The sequence below is a fragment of the Danio aesculapii genome, chromosome 24, assembly GCF_903798145.1.
Source record: "Danio aesculapii chromosome 24, fDanAes4.1, whole genome shotgun sequence".
In the NCBI taxonomy this organism is placed as follows: Eukaryota; Metazoa; Chordata; class Actinopteri; order Cypriniformes; family Danionidae; genus Danio; species Danio aesculapii.
The window spans coordinates 27917720-27936657 of record NC_079458.1 but is presented as its reverse complement, the minus strand read 5'-3'; the positions used below and the strand labels follow the sequence as shown (position 1 = coordinate 27936657).

Here is an 18938-nt window from a genome sequence, read left to right as displayed (position 1 = left end):
GAAGACAGCAAGTGACTCTGCTGTTCTGATGTAGTTAGGGAGTTCATTCCACCAACTGGGCAGATTGAATGTGAGAGTTGGGGAAAGTGATTTCTTCCCTCTTAGGGATGGATCAACGAGGCGACGTTCATTCACAGAACGCAAGTTTCTGGTGGGCACATACATCTGCAAAAGTGAGAGCAGATACGAAGGAGCAAAGCCAGAGGTCGCTTTGTAAGCAAACATCAGAGCTTTGAATTTGATGCCAATTTGATGACAATATACAAATGCAAATTGTCATGAACAAACTGAAAAAAGCATCTGAGATGAGAAAGGCATGGGGGTAGTGGTTTTTATATTTTTGTCGAAAATAATAATTTTTGTAACATTTTCCTTTAATCCTTTAATTTTTTCATATGTAAAGATATTTGTGTGTTGCTGGACATCCTGTGTGTTTTAGGCAATGTGTAAGCATTTGGACCTGCATAGGCACAAAACCAACCCGCTCTGTGGTTTAGATTAGAGTAGTCCCTGCTGCTGGAGTGGTGTACTGGCAGTCAGTGTTTGAAAGGCTATGTGTGCTCACACAGCAGTGTTTAACTGCAGTGACAGGGTGGGAGAGTGTGACAGATGTAGTAAGTGGAATGCAGGTATGTATAAGCTTTGCTAGAGAAACTCTTCTATGGCAGTGGTGCCATGTAAGGATAAAGCTTAGTGGCTCTGCTGCTGCAGAGGTGCGATGGAAGTCAGTACTGAAATCAAAGTACGCTTCCGCAGAGCCATTTTAACTGCTTTGGCAGTGCTGGGGAGTGCAGTAGGAATAAATGGAAGTGTATGTGAGCTCAGGCAGAGCGTCATGGCTGCGGCAGTGGTGCGCAGGGAGAATGAGGCTCAGCGGAGTGTCTCTGCTGTTGCAGAGGTGCAATGTAAGTCAGTATTGAAAGGCAAAGTACGATTCTGCAGAAGCGTTTTAACTGTTGTGGCAGTGCTGGGGAGTATGTCAGAAGTGGTATGAATAAATGGAAGTGTATGTGAGCACAGGCAGAGTGTCACTGCAACGGCAATAGTGCAGAGAGAGAATGAGGCTCAACAGAGCATCTCTGCTGCTGCAGAGGTGCAGTGGTAGTCAGTATTTAAAGAGTTATGTTTGCTCCCACAGGAATGATGTGTATAAATGTAAGTGAGTATGGGCTCAGCTAGAGCATCACTGCTGCAGCAGTGGTGCAATGGGTGAGTGTAGCTCAGCGGAGCGTCTCTGGTACTGCAGAGGTGCAATAGTGATCAGTATTTGTAAAGTAATGTGTCCTCCCGCCGGAGCATTTAACTGCTGTAGCATTGCGGGGGAGTGTGACAATAATGATATGTGGAAATGGAAGTGCTCGTTTAGAGTGTCACTGTTGCAGCAGTAGTATGATGGGGGAATATAGCTAAGTGGAGCGTCTCTGCTGCCTGCTGTAGAGGTGCAATAGTAGTCAGTAATGGTAGGTATTGTGCTTTCCTGCAGAAGCATTTAACTGCTGTGGCAGTGCAGGGCAGTATATCAGTAGTGGTACGTAAAAATGGAAGTGTATATGAGCTCAGCAGTAGCAGTATATGAGCTCAGCTGTGGGAGTCTGAGCTGCTGTGAACGGGAGTGATGGGGACGCAGAGTATAGCTCATGCTTGGAAGGGAAAGGCTAGAATGAAGAGAAGGGAAGGTAGTGAAGGAGCTCCAATGCTAGAAAGATGGGGAATAAGAAGAGTCGTGCTCATGCCCTTGAATTCCAGTGAGTGGAAGTTGGCTGGAGAAGATCAGCTGGGCTTCCTTGAGGTGCTATTGGCTGAGGTGAATGTAGTATTTGAAGGTTCTGAAGGTTTGAGGGTTTGGATTTGTTGTTGGGAAAGCCTGTTGTGGGATGTTGTGGGGCTGCTCCTATTCTAAATGAATTACTAGAAAAATGGTTCAGTGGGAAAGCCTGAGAGGCGAAGGACTTCTTTTATGTGTTTTTGAAACCAAAAACGTGGGGGGTTGGGTTTGGATACCTTTGATGAGGAGGGTGGTTGGGAAATCAGAAATGGTGTCTGATGACCCATGGAAAAATCTGGGAAAGGTGTTTTATAAAGGGAGTGAAAGTGTTTGAATGAACTCCATGTAGGAGGTATAACTGAAGGGTTCTAGGGGTAACTGATTGTAAAATGAGGGATATGGGAGTTGATATAGGGGGAGGTTTATCAGTTCTAAGTGTAATTTCTAAAAAATGAGGGTCAGGTGTGGATAAGAGTCAGCTTCTAGAGCCAGCTACCATAATCTTTGAAATGAGAAACAATAAAGAATCAGAAATTAGATTTTTCTTAATAAGGGCATTAGCGACATTAGTGAATGGCAGCGCACTTTGTTAATGCATTGTGCGATAGCTTTGTTGTTGCAATGTACAAGGATGCAGGAGGTGAACATTCGTCCCCCCACAGGATGGCGGAGGGATAGTGAGCTGAGGATATGAGGCGTGGCTTGGTTGGTGGTCCTGGAAGTACCTCTTGAAGGCAGAGTAAGGGAAGTAGATGGTGGAGTAGAGTTTTAATCCCTGTAGCAGGGTGGCGTGAAAAGGCAGACACAAGTTGTTAATGAACACACTCCTGAAGGGCTTTTCATTTCCAGTGCTGGTGCTGGTGAATATGTGTGGTGCGCAGGTGTCTCCATTAAACTTCCCTCGGTCCCAGTGCAGCAGTCCTTCAGGTGAGTTTTAAGTGAGTTGTGTGTAAATTGTTGCTTTGTCCAGTTCGTGCTTGTGTGAAACACAGATCGCCTGGCTCGATCAGTCCATGCTTCATAAGAGAGAAAGAGAGAACTCATGAGAGTTTTGGTTAGTGGAGAGGCTTCTCACCAACTGTCTTCGCTGTGGTGGTTTTATAGTGTTGGAGCAAATGAGCTCCAGGTGCAGGTGATCAGCGTAATCATGTCCAGGTGGCTTGAGTGCTCCTTTTCCAGGATGACACTGATTATGCATTGGGCGGCCCGCCACACCCCTTAGTTATTTGTCAGAAACGTCCTCCTCCTATTCATTGCAGTCAAGCGGGATGTTTGTTTTCTTTGCCCTTTTCACATCCAACCGTTTTCACTATGGCATATTATGATCGGACTTCTATGCTCGATGTGTTGAATGTTTTTCACTAGCTGCGTAATAATCTTTTCACATGTTTTTTTGTTTTTGTTTTATTTTTTAAACAACTGCGGTCATCAAACCCTGAACTTTAAAAACGATGTCACCATTTAATCTATACTTGAACTAGCTATTTGCAAAAGGTCGGCACCCATTTTGATGGACAAAATCATTAATTCATTAATTTTCTTTTCGGCTTAGTCCCTTTATTAACCCGGGGACACCACAGCAGAATGAACCACCAACTTGCTGAACCACCAACTTGCAATCCAGCACATGTTTTACGCAGCGGATGCCCTTCCAGCCGCAACCCATCTCTGGGAAACATCCATACACACTCACACTCATACATTACAGACAATTTAGCTTTTCCAATTCACCTGTACGGCATGTCTTTGGACTGTGGGGGAAACCATAGCACCTGGAGGAAACCCATGCAAATGCAGGGAGAACATGCAAACTCCACACAGAAACGCCAACTGACCCAGCCAAGGCTCAAACCAGTGACCTTCTTGCTGTGAGGCGACAGCACTACCTACTGCGCCACTGCATTGCCCTGGACAAAAATCATTAATGTTTATGTCTAAAAAATGCTACTCTACTCAACGCACTCCAGTGACTAGTTTGGATGATAGCAGTGTATTCCATGGATGTTTATCGAAGTATTAATGTGTTGTGGACTAATGTTTTATGGCATTGGATCACCTGGACCCTTTGCAAGCTGTTAAAATGTTTTGGATCTGTTGACAGGTGGGAGGCTTGTGAGGTGAGTTTCTTCAGTTTGTTATTGTCTATGGTTGTTGACAGTTCGACAGAGGACACTAATGTTTGTTGTGTTTGTGTCTTAAAATGGTTGAAATCATTCTTGTCACACAAGTCTCATCTTTCGAAAGATTTAAATGTTTAGTCTTTGTTGGAGAGTCATAATTTTTTGGAGGTTTTGCCTTAAAGCATGCTATGTACTGTGGGTGAAATGGTAAGGGGTGATAGTTCGCTTTCATTGCAATGGCGTGGATCGTGGATACTGGCTGCTGGTAGTTTAGGCGGAGTTCGTGGACTGTGATCTTCCTGGAGATCTGGGTTTAAGACATGGCGCATGCGTTGTGTGAGGGTGTTTGTTCGCTCATTATTCAAGGCGAAGATTGAATTTAATTTATTTATTTAACAGGGACATGCACAAAAATTACATTAACCTCAAAAAGGAAAGATGCATTGTGCCAGGTTGTAGCAGGATTTCTATTTTAAGTTTTTTTGTGTGTACAAATTTGATTTGATAAAAAACTATTTTTTTTTAACGGTGGAGCAGAAAGATTGTGAATAATTTAAAAACAAAACAAATATTGGAATATTGAATAATATTATCAAAACTTAAGAGACTTATGTTTTTCAAAGATATTGCAGTGATGGTACAACCATGAATTTTAAGTGCTCTCTTGTATAATAATTCTAACGGTGTAAAAAATTATTTACATGCCTGAGACCAGCTCGTTATACAGTACAACAAATGTGGAACAATCATAGTATTTAAATACATAGCAAAGGCCTCATAAGTCAGAGAATCTCTGATATATATAGCATTTCTTAGAATTAATCTCAGTGTGGTAGCAAGTTTTTGTAATATGAGTTTTAAAATTAAGGTTTGAGTCCAACTTGATACCTAAATATTTGAATTCAGTGACATTTTTAATACTTTGTCCGTTTATAAAAATTTCTAAAACATTTCCAATTTTATACCTGTTTGAGAAACACATGGATACAGTTTTTTCAACATTTAAGGTGAGATTTGAATTTTGCAACCATTTAAAAGCATTTTGTATTTCATTTGTTAATTTAGTAGCAACTTCTGTTGGATTATTTCCATAAGTGTAAAGCACAACCTCATCCGCATACATTAATAAATCAGTATCAATGCATATAGCTGGTAAATCATTTATATCAATACTGAAAAGTAGAGGTTCTAAAATAGATCCCTGAGGCACTCCTAATTTAATTGGTTTAAAGGTAGATTTAAAATTGTTAACCTAAACAATTTTATCCAATTTATTGTTTGTTTTGAAAAATCTTAATTTGTTAATTAATATATCATGGTTAACAGTATTAAATGCTTATAGGTCGATAACTGATAGGCTGATATATATATTGGTGTTATTATTGCACATTTTAAAGCAGCGGGAAAAGTACTATAATTTATGGATTTATTCATCGTTTTTGTGTAAAGAAAACATAAAATATCTTTATATCTTTTTAAAAAGCAGTATCGAGGCCATAAACATTTTTGTTTTACTATTATTCAATGTGGAAATCATTTTTTTTAACATTTATTTCATCTGTGTGCCTTTTAGGCTAGAACATCTTTTAGGGTCAACAACTGGAAAATGTTTAGCAAGTTTCTGAACAGAGTTTAAGAGGTGTTCATTAAAATTAGTTGCAATTTCTAACTGAAGTAAGAAACTTGAAATTTTTTAGAGAGTTAGGAATCATCTCATTGGTGAATCATGCATTAGTTAATGCAGGACCAGCTGTAATCAATCATAAACATGTGCTCCTCTCGAAATTAGTTTATAAATAAACTTCATTTAGACCAGCTTTTAGATGATCAACGGCACTGTCTATTTCAGTACCTCAAAATAACAACGCACCAGCAATGCATCTTTTTAGACTGGCACATCCATGAGTCCACAAAGTGGCACAAATGGATTTGCTATTTAAAAATATGGCACAAAATGTAAAAATTAGTGTTGCGCTGGTCTGAAAATAGCAACAAATCACACCAAACACGTCTTGTGCCTTATTGCTCAGGGTGTATGATAGGGCCCATAGCCTCTATGTGGCATATACTGATTCAAGTGGTTATTACTTAAATATAGATTTTACTGTCTTTTTTATTACAAGCATACACTGTTTAAAAATCTTTGCCATGATTTGATGACAGTAAATAATATTTTACCAGATATTTTTCAAGACACTGACATTTAAAGGCTTAACTAGGTTAATTAGGTTAACTAGGCAGGTTAGGGTAATTAGGCAAGTTATTGTATAACGATGGTTTATTCTGTAGACTATCGAAAAAATATATAGCTTAAAGGGGCTAATAATTTTGACCTTAAAATCGTCAGACAAATAAAACAAAAATAAGACTTTCTTCTGAAGAAAAAATATTATCAGACACACTGTGAAAATTTCCTTGCTCTGTTAAACATCATTTAGGAAATATTTAAAAAAGAAAAAAGAATCAAAGGGGGGCTAATAATTCTGACTTAACATTTTTAATTTATGAATCTCTCTTAATCTTCGAAAAATGAGCAAAAATACACAAGCTGGATCAGAAGTCATACAATTAAAGAATGACAGAAATTATAGTTTTTTTTTTTTGGGGTTGTTTTTTGAGCGGTGGGGGTGGTTTTGTCATGTCATGTCTAACTGCCACTTTTAAATATATATATATATATATATATATATATATATATATATATATATATATATATATATATATATATATATATATATATATATATATATACAGTATATATATATATATATATATATATATATATATATATATATATATATACAGTATATATATATATATATATATATATATATATTTTTTTTTTTTTTTTTTATATAAAATAAGGTTTTATAGTACAACCTTATTTTGTCTGAGGCATTAGACTTAGTGTTTTAAAATAAATAGTCTTAATGTTAGATTTTTTTTTTTTTTTTTTAGCTTGTGGCTTGCCAATGGTTGAGATTGCTCTAATACACAAAATAACTATTTAATAGTGTAAAATAAGTGTAAAATAAGCTTGACCATGGTTGGTAAAGGGAAAAAACTCTGTTAAAGGTAGTTCCTCACAGTTCTTCAGCAGTGATGTCAGCATGTCGTCTTTCACAAACCTCAACCCAATTATCTGTGTGTGTGTGGCAACTTTATACCAGTTACAACAAAAGATATGACACTGCTTGGACCACCCTTGAAGATTCTAGATTTTATACACATGACAGCTGATATCCCACAGGATTTCACACCTACACACAGCTGTATGTGCCATTTGGTTCACACCAATCAGTCTGTATGGGTCAGGCATTAGTATGGACTATTTTGTCCACATCTTTTTTTTTACAAAAATCATGCACAAAATCTTTAAGAATCTTTATTTTGCTTCACCCATGTCTTCCACAGTTCCTTAATATCATTTTCTTAATAACCTCAATGGAGTAAGGAACCTTTTCAGAAACATAAAGAAGGATAAATCACGTCTTATAGGTTCTCTGTGTGCTTTATCTGTGATCACATGGTATGAACCTGCTAACATCCTAGAGGCTACAATTTCATGTGGTTCAGAGAATGAGCACCTTTTTCCTCCTCTGACGCTGAAAAGGGGGGAAAATCTATTTTCACACCAACTGACATTACACATTTTGATTTGAAAAGAAAGGTGAAATGAGCAACCAGTGAAAAGGTGCAAGACTTAATGCACCACGTAGAGACACTGGGAAAAGAAAAAAAAGAGTCCATTAGAGATGAAACCCAGATTCGGCCAATAGTATTATCTCTGTTCCTGCTTCGTCTTCCCCTGCCTAATCATCCTACTAATTAGCAGGGTTTCAGTTTTGCGCTGTCCATTGATAAGGCTATGATTCATCTTGATTCCTTTATTTCACATTAGCTGCGGCTTGAAAGGACAAATATACATATTCTAGTTCAGTTGTTAGTCACACAAACCTACCAAAAGAAGGAGACCATAACAGCATGAACAAGGCCTGAAGTGGTTCTTTAGCCAGCGTTGCACATATCATTGTTTGCTCTTTTTAACTAAAAATCTTTAGTGCTGTACAGCAAAATCTGTCATCAAAATGTATGTAATTTATATGTGGACAGTATTCTGTACATTAAATGCATAAGTCATCAAGAATTAAAGGGATAGTTCACTCAAAAAGGAAATCTCTTTCACAATTTACTCACCTTTCACTTGTTCAAAGCGTAATTGGTTGTCTGTTGAACACAAAAGAAGGTTGCTTGTTGATGGTACCCATTGAATTCCGTAGTATTGTATTAGTCTATTATGTAAGTTAACATGAGGGAGAGTAAATGGTGAGATCATTTTAATTTTGGGGAGAACTATCACAAAATCACAACTCACAGCTCACTGCACTGGGTGAAATGCGGCAGCAGGCGTGATGCAAGTGTTAGTTGCTAATTTCAACCTGGTTCAGGTGTTATTTTTACATCCTGCACCACATTGTTTAAATAGCAAATCCATGACCTCATCAAGATGGCGCCGCGGATGGCCGCCTCGGTTTGGAGCTCTCCAGTGTTTGCACTGTTTTTGTTAGTCTGTCCTGTTTTATGTTTATTAAACACGATCAGTTACACCAGGGACGAGCTGCTGAACATTCGGCAGTGCACACCAACTAATCAAGAACTGGATTTAGATTTTTGTGGCATTTTGTGGAACATTGTAGTCGGCGGAGCAGCCGCATTGTGGAAACGCTACAAGACGCCCAAGCGTGGGAAGCGAGCCGGCGCGCTCATCAGGCTTAGACAGCGCGGCTTCAGAACGGCGCTGCCCAGCATCCACTTGGCATATCTCCTCTCTCTTCCTAACAAAATGGACTACTTCTGCTCACATGCAAAAACAAGAACTTTAACAACTCTGCTGTCCTGTGTTTCACGGAAACCTGGCTAAACGAAGCCATTCCGGACAGCGCATTAAACCTACGGGACTTTCAGCTGTACAGAGCAGATCGCGATACGGAGTTAACGGGCAAAACGCGCGGTGGTGGGACATGCTTAGACATCAACAGAAGGTGGTGTACGGATGTAACTGTGTTAAAGAAGATGTGCTGTCCTGATGTGGAAGTGCTTTTCATTAACTGTAAGCCTTTTTATTCACCAAGAGAGTTTTCCTCGTTTATTCTCGTCTGTGTTTACATTCCACCGCAAGCACACATGAGTACTGCGCTGCAACAGCTGGCTGATCTGATCACAGAGACAGAACAACAACACCCGGACTCTGTTTTTATCATACTTTGGGACTTTAATCAGGCAAAACTCACACATGAGTTGCCTAAATTCAAACAGCACATTACATGCCCCACCAGAGGCAATAACATTTTGGACCATTGCTACACCACAATAAAGGATGCATATCGCTCCGTCGCCAGAGCAGCTCTAGGACTTTCCGATCACTGCCTGGTTCATCTTATACCAACTTACAGGCAAAAACTTAAAACTACTAAGCCAGTATTAAGGACTGTCAAGAGATGGACCAACGACACAGAGCAGGTCTTACAAGCCTGTTTTGAATGCACTGACTGGAATGTTTTTGAAGCTGCAGCCACAGATCTGGACGAGCTCAGAGAGACTGTAACATCATACATCAGTTTCTGTGAGGAGTTATGCATCCCAACCAGGACCTACTTGTCATTTAACAATGATAAACCATGGTTCACACCAAAACTCAGACAGCTTTGTCAGGCCAAAGAGGATGCTTACAGAAGTGGTGACAGGATCTTGTACAATCAGGCCAGGAACACATTGACAAAGGAGATTGGTGTGGCTAAGAAAAGCTATGCCAAAAAGCTGCAAAACCAGTTTTCAGCTAACGACCCTGCATCAGTGTGGAGAGGCTTAAAATGTTTCACTAATTACAAGACACCTCCCCCAGTATCGACAGCAATAAACATATTGCAAACGAGCTGAAAATGTTCTACTGTAGATTTGACACCTCTGACCAGACACCTCACACCCGCCCGGAACCATCTCCCTACACAGCTATCAACGCCACATCAACACAGCCCGGACCATCTCCCTACACGGCCATCAACACCACATCAACACAGCTCGGACCATCTCCCTACACAGCCATCAACACCTCCAGCCATCTTTCTCTCCCCCCCTGCGCTTCAGATCAGTGAGGATGACGTGCGTCAGATCTTCAGTAAACAGAAGAGAAGGAAAGCACCAGGGCCAGATGGTGTCTAACCAGCCTGTCTGAGAACCTGCGCTGACCAGCTGGCTCCCATTTTCTCACAGATCTTAAACAGATCACTGGAACAGCACAAAGTTCCATCCTGCTTTAAGTGCTCTACTATCATCCCAATCCCGAAGAAGCCAAAGATCACAGGACTCAATGACTACAGACCTGTGGCCTTAACATCTGTGGCCATGAAGTCATTCGAAAGACTGGTGCTAGCATATCTGAAGGACATCACTGGACCCCTGCTGGACCCCCTGCAGTTCGCCTATAGAGCAAACCGGTCTGTGGATGATGCAGTCAACATGGGACTGCATTATACCCTACAACATCTGGATAAACTAGGGAACTACTCAAGGATTCTGTTTGTGGACTTCAGTTCTGCATTAAACATCATCGTCCCATCACTGCTTGAGTACAAACTGGCCCAGCTCTCTGTTCCTAGCTCTGTCTGTCAATGGATCACCAGCTTTCTGACAGATAGACAGCAGCTAGTCAGAATAGACAAAATCACATCCGACAGCCATACCATCAGCCCTGGTGCCCCCCAGGGATGGTGCCCCCCAGGGATGTGTTCTTTCTCCACTGCTCTTCTCCCTGTACACCAACGACTGCACTGCAAAAGACCCGTCCATCAAACTTATTAAGTTTGCAGATGACACTACTGTTATCGGCCTCATCCAGAATGGTGACGAATCTGCATACAGACAGGAGGTGGAGCGGCTGGTGTTATGGTGCAGATACAACAACCTGGAGCTGAACATGCTCAAAACAGTGGAGATGATAGTGGACTTCAGGAAAAAAACCCCTGCACTCCCCCCACTCACCATCATGAACAGCACTGTGGCTGCAGTAGAGTCATTCAGGTACCTGGGCACCACCATCTCTCAGGATCTGAAGTGGGACATTCGTATAGACTCTATTGTGAAGAAAGCCCAGCAGAGACTGTACTTCCTTCGTCAGCTGAGGAAGTTCAACCTGCCACAGGAGCTGCTCGTACAGTTCTACTCAGCTGTCATCCAATCCATCCTCTGCACTTCAATCACTGTCTGGTTCGGCTCAGCTGCCAAAACCGACCTCCGTAGACTACAGTGAATAGTCCGGACTGCTGAACGAATCACTGGCACAACCCTTACTACACTTCAAGAACTGTACTCTTCCAGAGTGAGTAAAAGGGCTCGCAAAATCACTCTGGACGCCTCCCACCCAGCACACTACCTGTTCGAACTGTTACCGTCTGGTCAGCGCTTCAAAGCACCAAGCACAAAAACAGCCGGACACAGGAAAAGTTTCTTTTCTCAGGCTGTCTACCTTATGAACAGTTAAATATTCCCCTACTGTGCAATAAATATGTGCAATACTTTCTCATACGCACTTGTACACAGCACCTTATATCAATATACAATGCAATACTTTCTACATTTCGCACTTGTACACAACACCTTATAACCTGTATATTTATATCAATCTGTACAGACAACTCAACATCCAGGTTTCTTGACTAACCGCATCTGTTTATTGTTTATCATTTTTATTTTTATTTGGATTTTTTTTTTTCATATTTATTTTGTGTTGTCACTTGTCACTTTATGTACACTGGAAGCTTCTGTAGCCAAAACAAATTCCTTGTGTGTGTGAAGCACACTTGGCAATAAAACTGATTCTGATTCTGATGTTTGCCCATTTGTGTGCCCATTGGTGTGCTGGTCTAAAAAGAAGGTATTTAAAAGGCTTATTTATACTTCTGCGTCAAGCACACGCGTATGGTACGGAGCATGCTTGGCATGGTCGCATAGCCCTTGCTGTGGCTGACATTGACCACACCTCTCAAAAAAAGTAACTACATGTCACAATGGCGCATAGTACAAGCTCTGTGATTAGTCGGTTTTGTAGCGCTGACGAGTGTGGGTGGGGGTGAGAGCTGCTCAAACCCGAGCGTGTGTTTACAAGTGTCGAGTATCATGACGGAGCTCCAGATGGAAACTTTTGTTTTGTGTTTACCTTATGATTAAAGTTGTTGCACATCCGCTGGGTCCCGCCTCAGAATGAGTGAGTTTTAGCTACTTGTACATTAAGGTAGCTTTCAGAAAAAATAAAACATCCGCTAATAAACACAACACATGAACAAAAAAACCTACTGCCAGCTAGCGCTTCGGAAGTGTTATACAGCATGCAGAAGTATAAATGCACAGCACGGCGCAAGGCATGCGTCGTGGGTCACGCTGATTACTCAACGCAGAAGTGTAAACCAGCGTTAAGACTCTTTGTTGGGGCATTTTTTATTTTGAGGCAACTGAAATAGACTGTGCCATTGAAAAACTAAAAAGGTGTAAAGTAAATGGCGCAGTTTTTATTATGCTATTATTACTATTATTAGTAGTAGTAGTATTTAGTTTTTACAGAGCGCTTTAATGATATACACCTATACGTGTGTACACAGTGCAAGTACTGATTATTACACACAGGGATGCACAGCAGCACACAAACATTTTTAAAAATGGAAAATGAAAAAATCAAAATGTAAAATATTATTGTCTACATAAATATAAAAATGTCATAATAGATCAAAATTAGCTCACCTCCTAAACCTTCACCTTTGGTGGAATTTTGGCTCTATATGGTCTGTGAAGTTAAAGCTTATGAGCATATCCATTTTCTCACTAATGAAGTGTTTCTTTTTTTTTCACTTATAAAGTTCACCCTGTACATAGAAAACCCACAATGCATGCGTGGACAACCGCAGCTCACTCTTACATGAGACCCTGGTTGGTTTATTGCACGTTATACCTAAAATCCACTAATAACTCATGAAGAGAAGAAGGACAACCCTTTTAGACCATGTGCTGGGTGGTGACAGTTTTTCCCATCCTTAAAATAGCAAAAGTGGATTTGGACATGCCTTAAGGGCACATGCATCATGTGTTTTAGACCAGTGTTTCTCAACCACGTTCCAGGGGGACCATCAGCTTTGACATTTTCTGTAACTCCTTAATCAAACACACTCAATTCAGATCACCAGCATCACTGCATTTTAGCAGCCATTAGTTTTCATTTAGTGTTAAATGATCCTGCTGCATAGATTAGCATTTTTTTGATATATAAATATTTTTCATATTATAAATGTCTTTACCTCCTATTAGGATTTTTACAAGAACAGTTTCTTCAATCAAATTGATGTATGTAATTTGATTAAATAAAGGTGACTTAAATAAAAGTACATTTCCATACAGGGATCTTATTTATCTTTTCCATAAGAGAGATAAATATCAAGGACAATAGCTTATTACATAATATTACTGCAAAATATTATAGTGAAAATACTTTTACAGTTCTCTCCCTGTGTTGAATAAAATAAAAGGTTTTCTAAAAAGGTGTTCTGGTTTTTATTTGCACAGAAAATGAAGTCAAATCTGAGTCACAGATGAGATCTGTGAGGCCATGGCAAGAGGATGTATGACTCTGTGATCCTCTAATAAGCTGTGTGGCTCCACATCACTCTGCTTCTGAATGCTAGGACCATCAGGCTGTTCCACGCTAGTGCCTTGTTCCAACTTCTGGTCCTCCAATTTGATTGGCACTAATGTCTGATCACAAACCATGTTGGGTTGATCTCACTTCTCACCCATAGAACTTTACCAAACCTTGGAACACCTTCAGTAACCAGGGGATTCAATTATCTCTCTCTGCCTTAATGGAGACTAAACTCCTACAACAAACATAACAGAGGGTTGTAAATGTAGATTTAAATCGATGTAATTACTTGTATGTGTAACTTATGCACAGTGGTAAATGTAAACAATATGGGACGTCACCTCCTGTTCTTTTTTTTTTTATGTTTGCTGGGTCGTGTGTATGTTAGAAATCTGTATGTTAGAAATGTTACTGAAAAAAGAGGCTGGAGCACATTCTGTAAAAGTTTTAAATGTGTGAAATGTCAGAAAGTACAAACTAAATACCTGCAGGACCTGTTTGATGTTATGTTTCTATTCTTTTCAAATATGGCATAAATATCTCAGGCTTCCTTTTTTTCTCAAGGTCATTTTTTGAGGTGTTCTTTTTTTACTCAAAGCTGTATTCAACGTCTACAACAACTGTGAAATTCATCATGTGATTATTTTTATTTTGTAAAAAAATGTAAAGAAAAATTAAATAAAGAAAGGAATAAAGGTGTGGCACTGTGGCTTAGTGGTTAGCACTGTCGCCTCACAACAAGAAGGCTGCTGGTTAGAGTCCTGGCTGGGCCAGTTGGCATTTCTGTTTGGAGTTTGCATGTTTTCTCTGTGTTCGTGTAGGTTTCCTCAAGGTGCTCCAGTTTCCCCCACAGCCCAAAGACATGTGCTTTAGATAAGTAGGTGAAACTAAATTGGCTGTAGTGTATGAGTGTCAACGCTGCATAATGCCGGAATAGTTGGCAGTTCATATCGCTGTGGCGACCCCTGATAAATAAGGGACTAAGCCAAAGGAAAATGAATGAATAATGATGGATTATTATATGAAAGCACTCAACCACCCTGCCACATAAGGAGTTTGAAAGTGTGCTGCAATGAATTATACACCCTTGTATTTGAACCAACCTCAGATGTCTGATGATCTTTTTAGTAGGAACATCAGATTACTGCCATCTCAGTAAGCACTTAATACATAATTTGTTCTTTATTTTACACATTTTTAGTTACAATCCACCTAGCAATGTATAGTTGAAATGATCATTTATTGAAATTCTATAACAATCAGTATTTTTTCTCAAGTGCAAATTGGTGTGCAACTGAAAACCTCTTGGGGATAGTTATTATAACCATTATGCTACAATAGCTCAGTGTTATACCTGCATGATTGTTAAAAGCCAATAGACTCTTTTCACATTTCTGGGTTTTTCAGTAGCAGAAGGCATCATCGTTGGGTAAACTTAAAGTGCAGCGAATGGAAGAGTACAACAAATAACTTTTTACAACCCTATTTGCTGAAATAATAAAAGAAAAACTCCATGATGGTGTTATCTGGACTTTAAAAAAAAAGGAAAAAAATAGTGTGAGATTGATGACGGAAGCCGGACAAGAGAGAATAACGTCAGATTTACTCTCAGCCCCATAGACGCTGCATTAGGAACACCTCACATCTTTTGTAATTTGACGCAAAGATGATATACAGTAATACTTTCATAAATGCATATAAATGTTCATACGCTTTTTTTTTTTTAAATCGCTTTTTAAGGATTTAAGATTATGATAACCTTAAAATGTGTCATAACAGTCTTGTGAAAAGGGTCCATAATCAAAAAGCCAAACCACCAATGTGTATGATCACAACGGTATGTCCCTACACAGATAATTGTCAGATTTATTATAATCCCAACAGGTATGGATAGTTGTACCAGAATGCAAATCACAGGTAGTTCACCCGAAAATTCTAATTTGACCATTTGCTATCCCTTAAGTGATTTCATACCTTTAAGTGTTTTTTTTTTCTATTGACGACAAAGAAAGATATATATTTTTTTAATTTTAGAAACCTGAAAAAACAAATACCATGAAAGTCAATGAGGTTTCCAGCATTTTCCAAAATAACTTTTTGTGACAACTGAAGTGTGAGTAAGGCCCAATCCCAATTCTATTTTTGTATCCCTACTCCTTCCCCTTGGCCCTTGAAACAGAGTGTGAAGAGGAAGGGCTTCAAAATGTACCCCTAAGAAATGGGACAGCACTACAACACCTGCAAACGTCATAATGTCACAATGATCTCTTGCTTCATATGATATTGATAATTACGACTGCTGTAGTTATTCCAGTTTCGTTATTTTTGGTCTTTAGGAAATCACTGAAGGCTTGTATCATGTTATAATAATAATAATAATATAATTCAATTCACCTTTATTTGTATAGCGCTTATACAATGTAGATTGTGTCAAATGTGGCAATAAGCTCGTAACTATACAGTGTATGTACACAGTGGCCATATTCATCTATGTAAACACATGAAAACAACATTAACATTATAGCAAACACTGTAAAAAGCCCATTCCCAGCCACTAGACTTTTCTGACAGGTTATTCGAATGTCATGAAGTGACAGAATGTTGTCGGACTGCTATACAGGAGTTATCATTAGGGATTACAGATAGTGAAACTTTGCGGTTTTTATTTTAGAGTTTTTTTTTTTTTTAAAGCATGATGGTAATGATGTATTAAAACACATGTTTGTTGTAAAAATTTGTAATAATAACAAAAAATACTAATATGTGGATCTCCTGACTTTCGTGTGCAGCCATGCTGTCATTTTTAGATGGTGTATTCTGGGAAATTTTTTTTATCACTTGGTTCCAAGTGTGGCCCTGGAAAATCTCTATTTTAAGGGCTATCTAGCCTTTCCACTTAGCCCTGTAGCCCTAAGCTACAGAGAAATGGGACACCCCTTCAATTTCACGTGAATGCACACAACAAGGGGTAAGGGCTAAGGGGTAGCATTGGTATTGGGCCTAAATGATGACAGAATTTTCAGTTTTGGGTGGACTATCCCTTTTAAATGTGTTATTTGGCAAGGTTTATAGTGGTAAGCATAGTGGTAAAAGTTTCTTTAAAAACCTGTAAGGAATAATTTATGAATAATTTAAGAATATTTTTTGCAGGCATGTCTACCTTCTATGTACAACTGTGATATAAAATACTGCATCATATTGTCTGTGCTGCATAACGAGTAGTCAGATCAAGAAAAGCTGCGTTCACACTGGACTTTCCCCCCCCATAAACGTCCATTCATACGCATGCGAATGCATCAGACCCAAAACACAAGCTTGTGAGACAAGTTTCGCAGTTCACTGCATTGCAAAGTTCAAGCTTGGTGAACTCTGACCTGCGAAATTGCATCACTTGACTGCGTGAGCCCGATCGAGGATCAAAACATGACCTCTCTGGACAGAAATGTAAAATATGGACCAATATTTTATTTTTTAAATGTCTAATTATCTTGTTTAATCCTGCCCCTTTTCTCAGCGCCATACCACAGAATTCTGAAAGCTTAAACTCTAGTGTGACCACAGCTTAAGTTTGATCTTTTACCTTTAAATATTTCACTAAACTGTCTTCTTGTTCTGAGCCAATAGAGAATCAATTAGTATGTAAGATTCCATTTGCACCATTCTTTGCCTTCCTCATTCTACTCTACTCTACAAAGGAGCTGTTCCGCTTTCATACTTTCAAACGGGTCCTGCTCCTCGTTGTTGTCTATGGCAATGTCTGTGTATAGAAGCATGAATCACTTTGTTTCTAATAGATGTAAAACAAAACAAAAAAAGTCCCATGAAAAGCACAGTCATAAAATTAAAATGGTCTTACAGTGTCATGTATTTTTCTAACTGAATAGTCTGATGCATATTTACATTTGAATGAAAACGTTATTCGGATATGAAATATCAAAGCCTCTTAACTGTTTTTTGGAGTTTGTCATGAATGAAAGGGCACTAGCTTGTCTTCTAATGTCAGAAAACTCTGTGTGTTTTAAGCAAAGTGTAAAAAAAAAAAAGAAGAAAATGTTCTGTAGTGAAAAGAAAGCAAAGCCAATGAATTCTCGTGCCAAATTTGTTCTGATAAAAACAGTGTTCAAATAAATATAAATAAAGTTTGCATTCCTGAAAAGACTCAGAGATGTTTGCGTTTTCTTTGGTGGAACATATTTTAACCATTTTATTTTTATTTAATTGTAAAGCAAAATTTGCATAATCCATTACAGTAAACTATCAATAAGAGAAAAACAGATACATTTGTGGATTTATTTATTAATATAGATTGCATTTGTAATATATACAGATATGTCACTTGCCAGTCAGTTTATTTGAAATGAATATTGAGGCCCACATACAAATCTGATATAAGGCAATATATGCAAATGACATATATGACCTTTCATATTTGGATTTCACATATAAAATATGCGATATATGCAACACTTGTTTTAAAATATAGCAAAAATGGCCACTTACACACACACATTGTCATGATGACAGTGAATATATTTTACTAGATATTTTTCAAGACACTTCTATACAGCTTAAAGTGACATTTAAAGGCTTTACTAGGTTAATTAGGTAACTATGCAGGTTAGGGTAATTAAGTTATTGTACAAGGATGGTTTGTTCTGTAGACTATCAAAAAATATATAGCTTAAATGGGCTAATAATATTAACCTTAAAATGTTTTTTTTAAATTTAAAACTGCTTTTATTCTAGCCGAACTAAAACACATAATACTTTCTCCAGAAGAAAAACTATTATCAGACATACTGTGAAAATTGTCTTGCTCTGTTAAACATCATTTGGGAAATATTTCAAACTCAAAGGGGGGAATATATATATGCAAATATGTACATATACAGTATTCGCAAATGTATTAGCTATAATTTTAATATATGAAGAGTTTAGATGCAAAAAAACCCTAAATGGCAAATAAATTTTTCTTTTTAAAATTAGCATTTTACTCAGCCTCTTCTGTTTATGGTCAGTTATTTCACTTTTAAGGCAATAAAAATAAAATATCCATCATCCATGAAATAACTGGTCATAAACTTAGGATCCTGAAAAAAAAAATTGTCATTTTAGAAGAAAATTATATATATACAGTTAAAGTCAGAATTATTAAATCCCCTGAATTATTAGCCCCCCTGTTTATCTTTTTCCCCAATTTCTGGTTAACAGAGAGAAGATTTTTTTTCAACATTTCTAAACATAATAGTTTTAATAACTAATTTCTAATAACTGATTTATTTTATCTTTGCCATGATGACAGTAAATAATATTTTACTAGATACTTTTTAAGACACTTCTATACAGCTTAGAGTGACATTTAAATGTTTAA

General features: G+C 38.3%; 1 protein-coding gene across 1 annotated transcript in view; it reads left to right on the top strand.

Moving 5' to 3' along the window:
• The window catches only part of myripb (myosin VIIA and Rab interacting protein b), a 44304-nt gene extending 26630 nt beyond the window's left edge, over nt 1–17674 (top strand). The window contains exon 13 of the mRNA XM_056450117.1: nt 13492–17674. Coding sequence (XP_056306092.1) covers nt 13492–13553 — 62 coding nt within the window. The 3' untranslated portion in view covers nt 13554–17674. The remainder of the gene's footprint in view (nt 1–13491) is intronic.
• The last annotated feature ends 1264 nt before the right edge of the window (nt 17675–18938 follow it).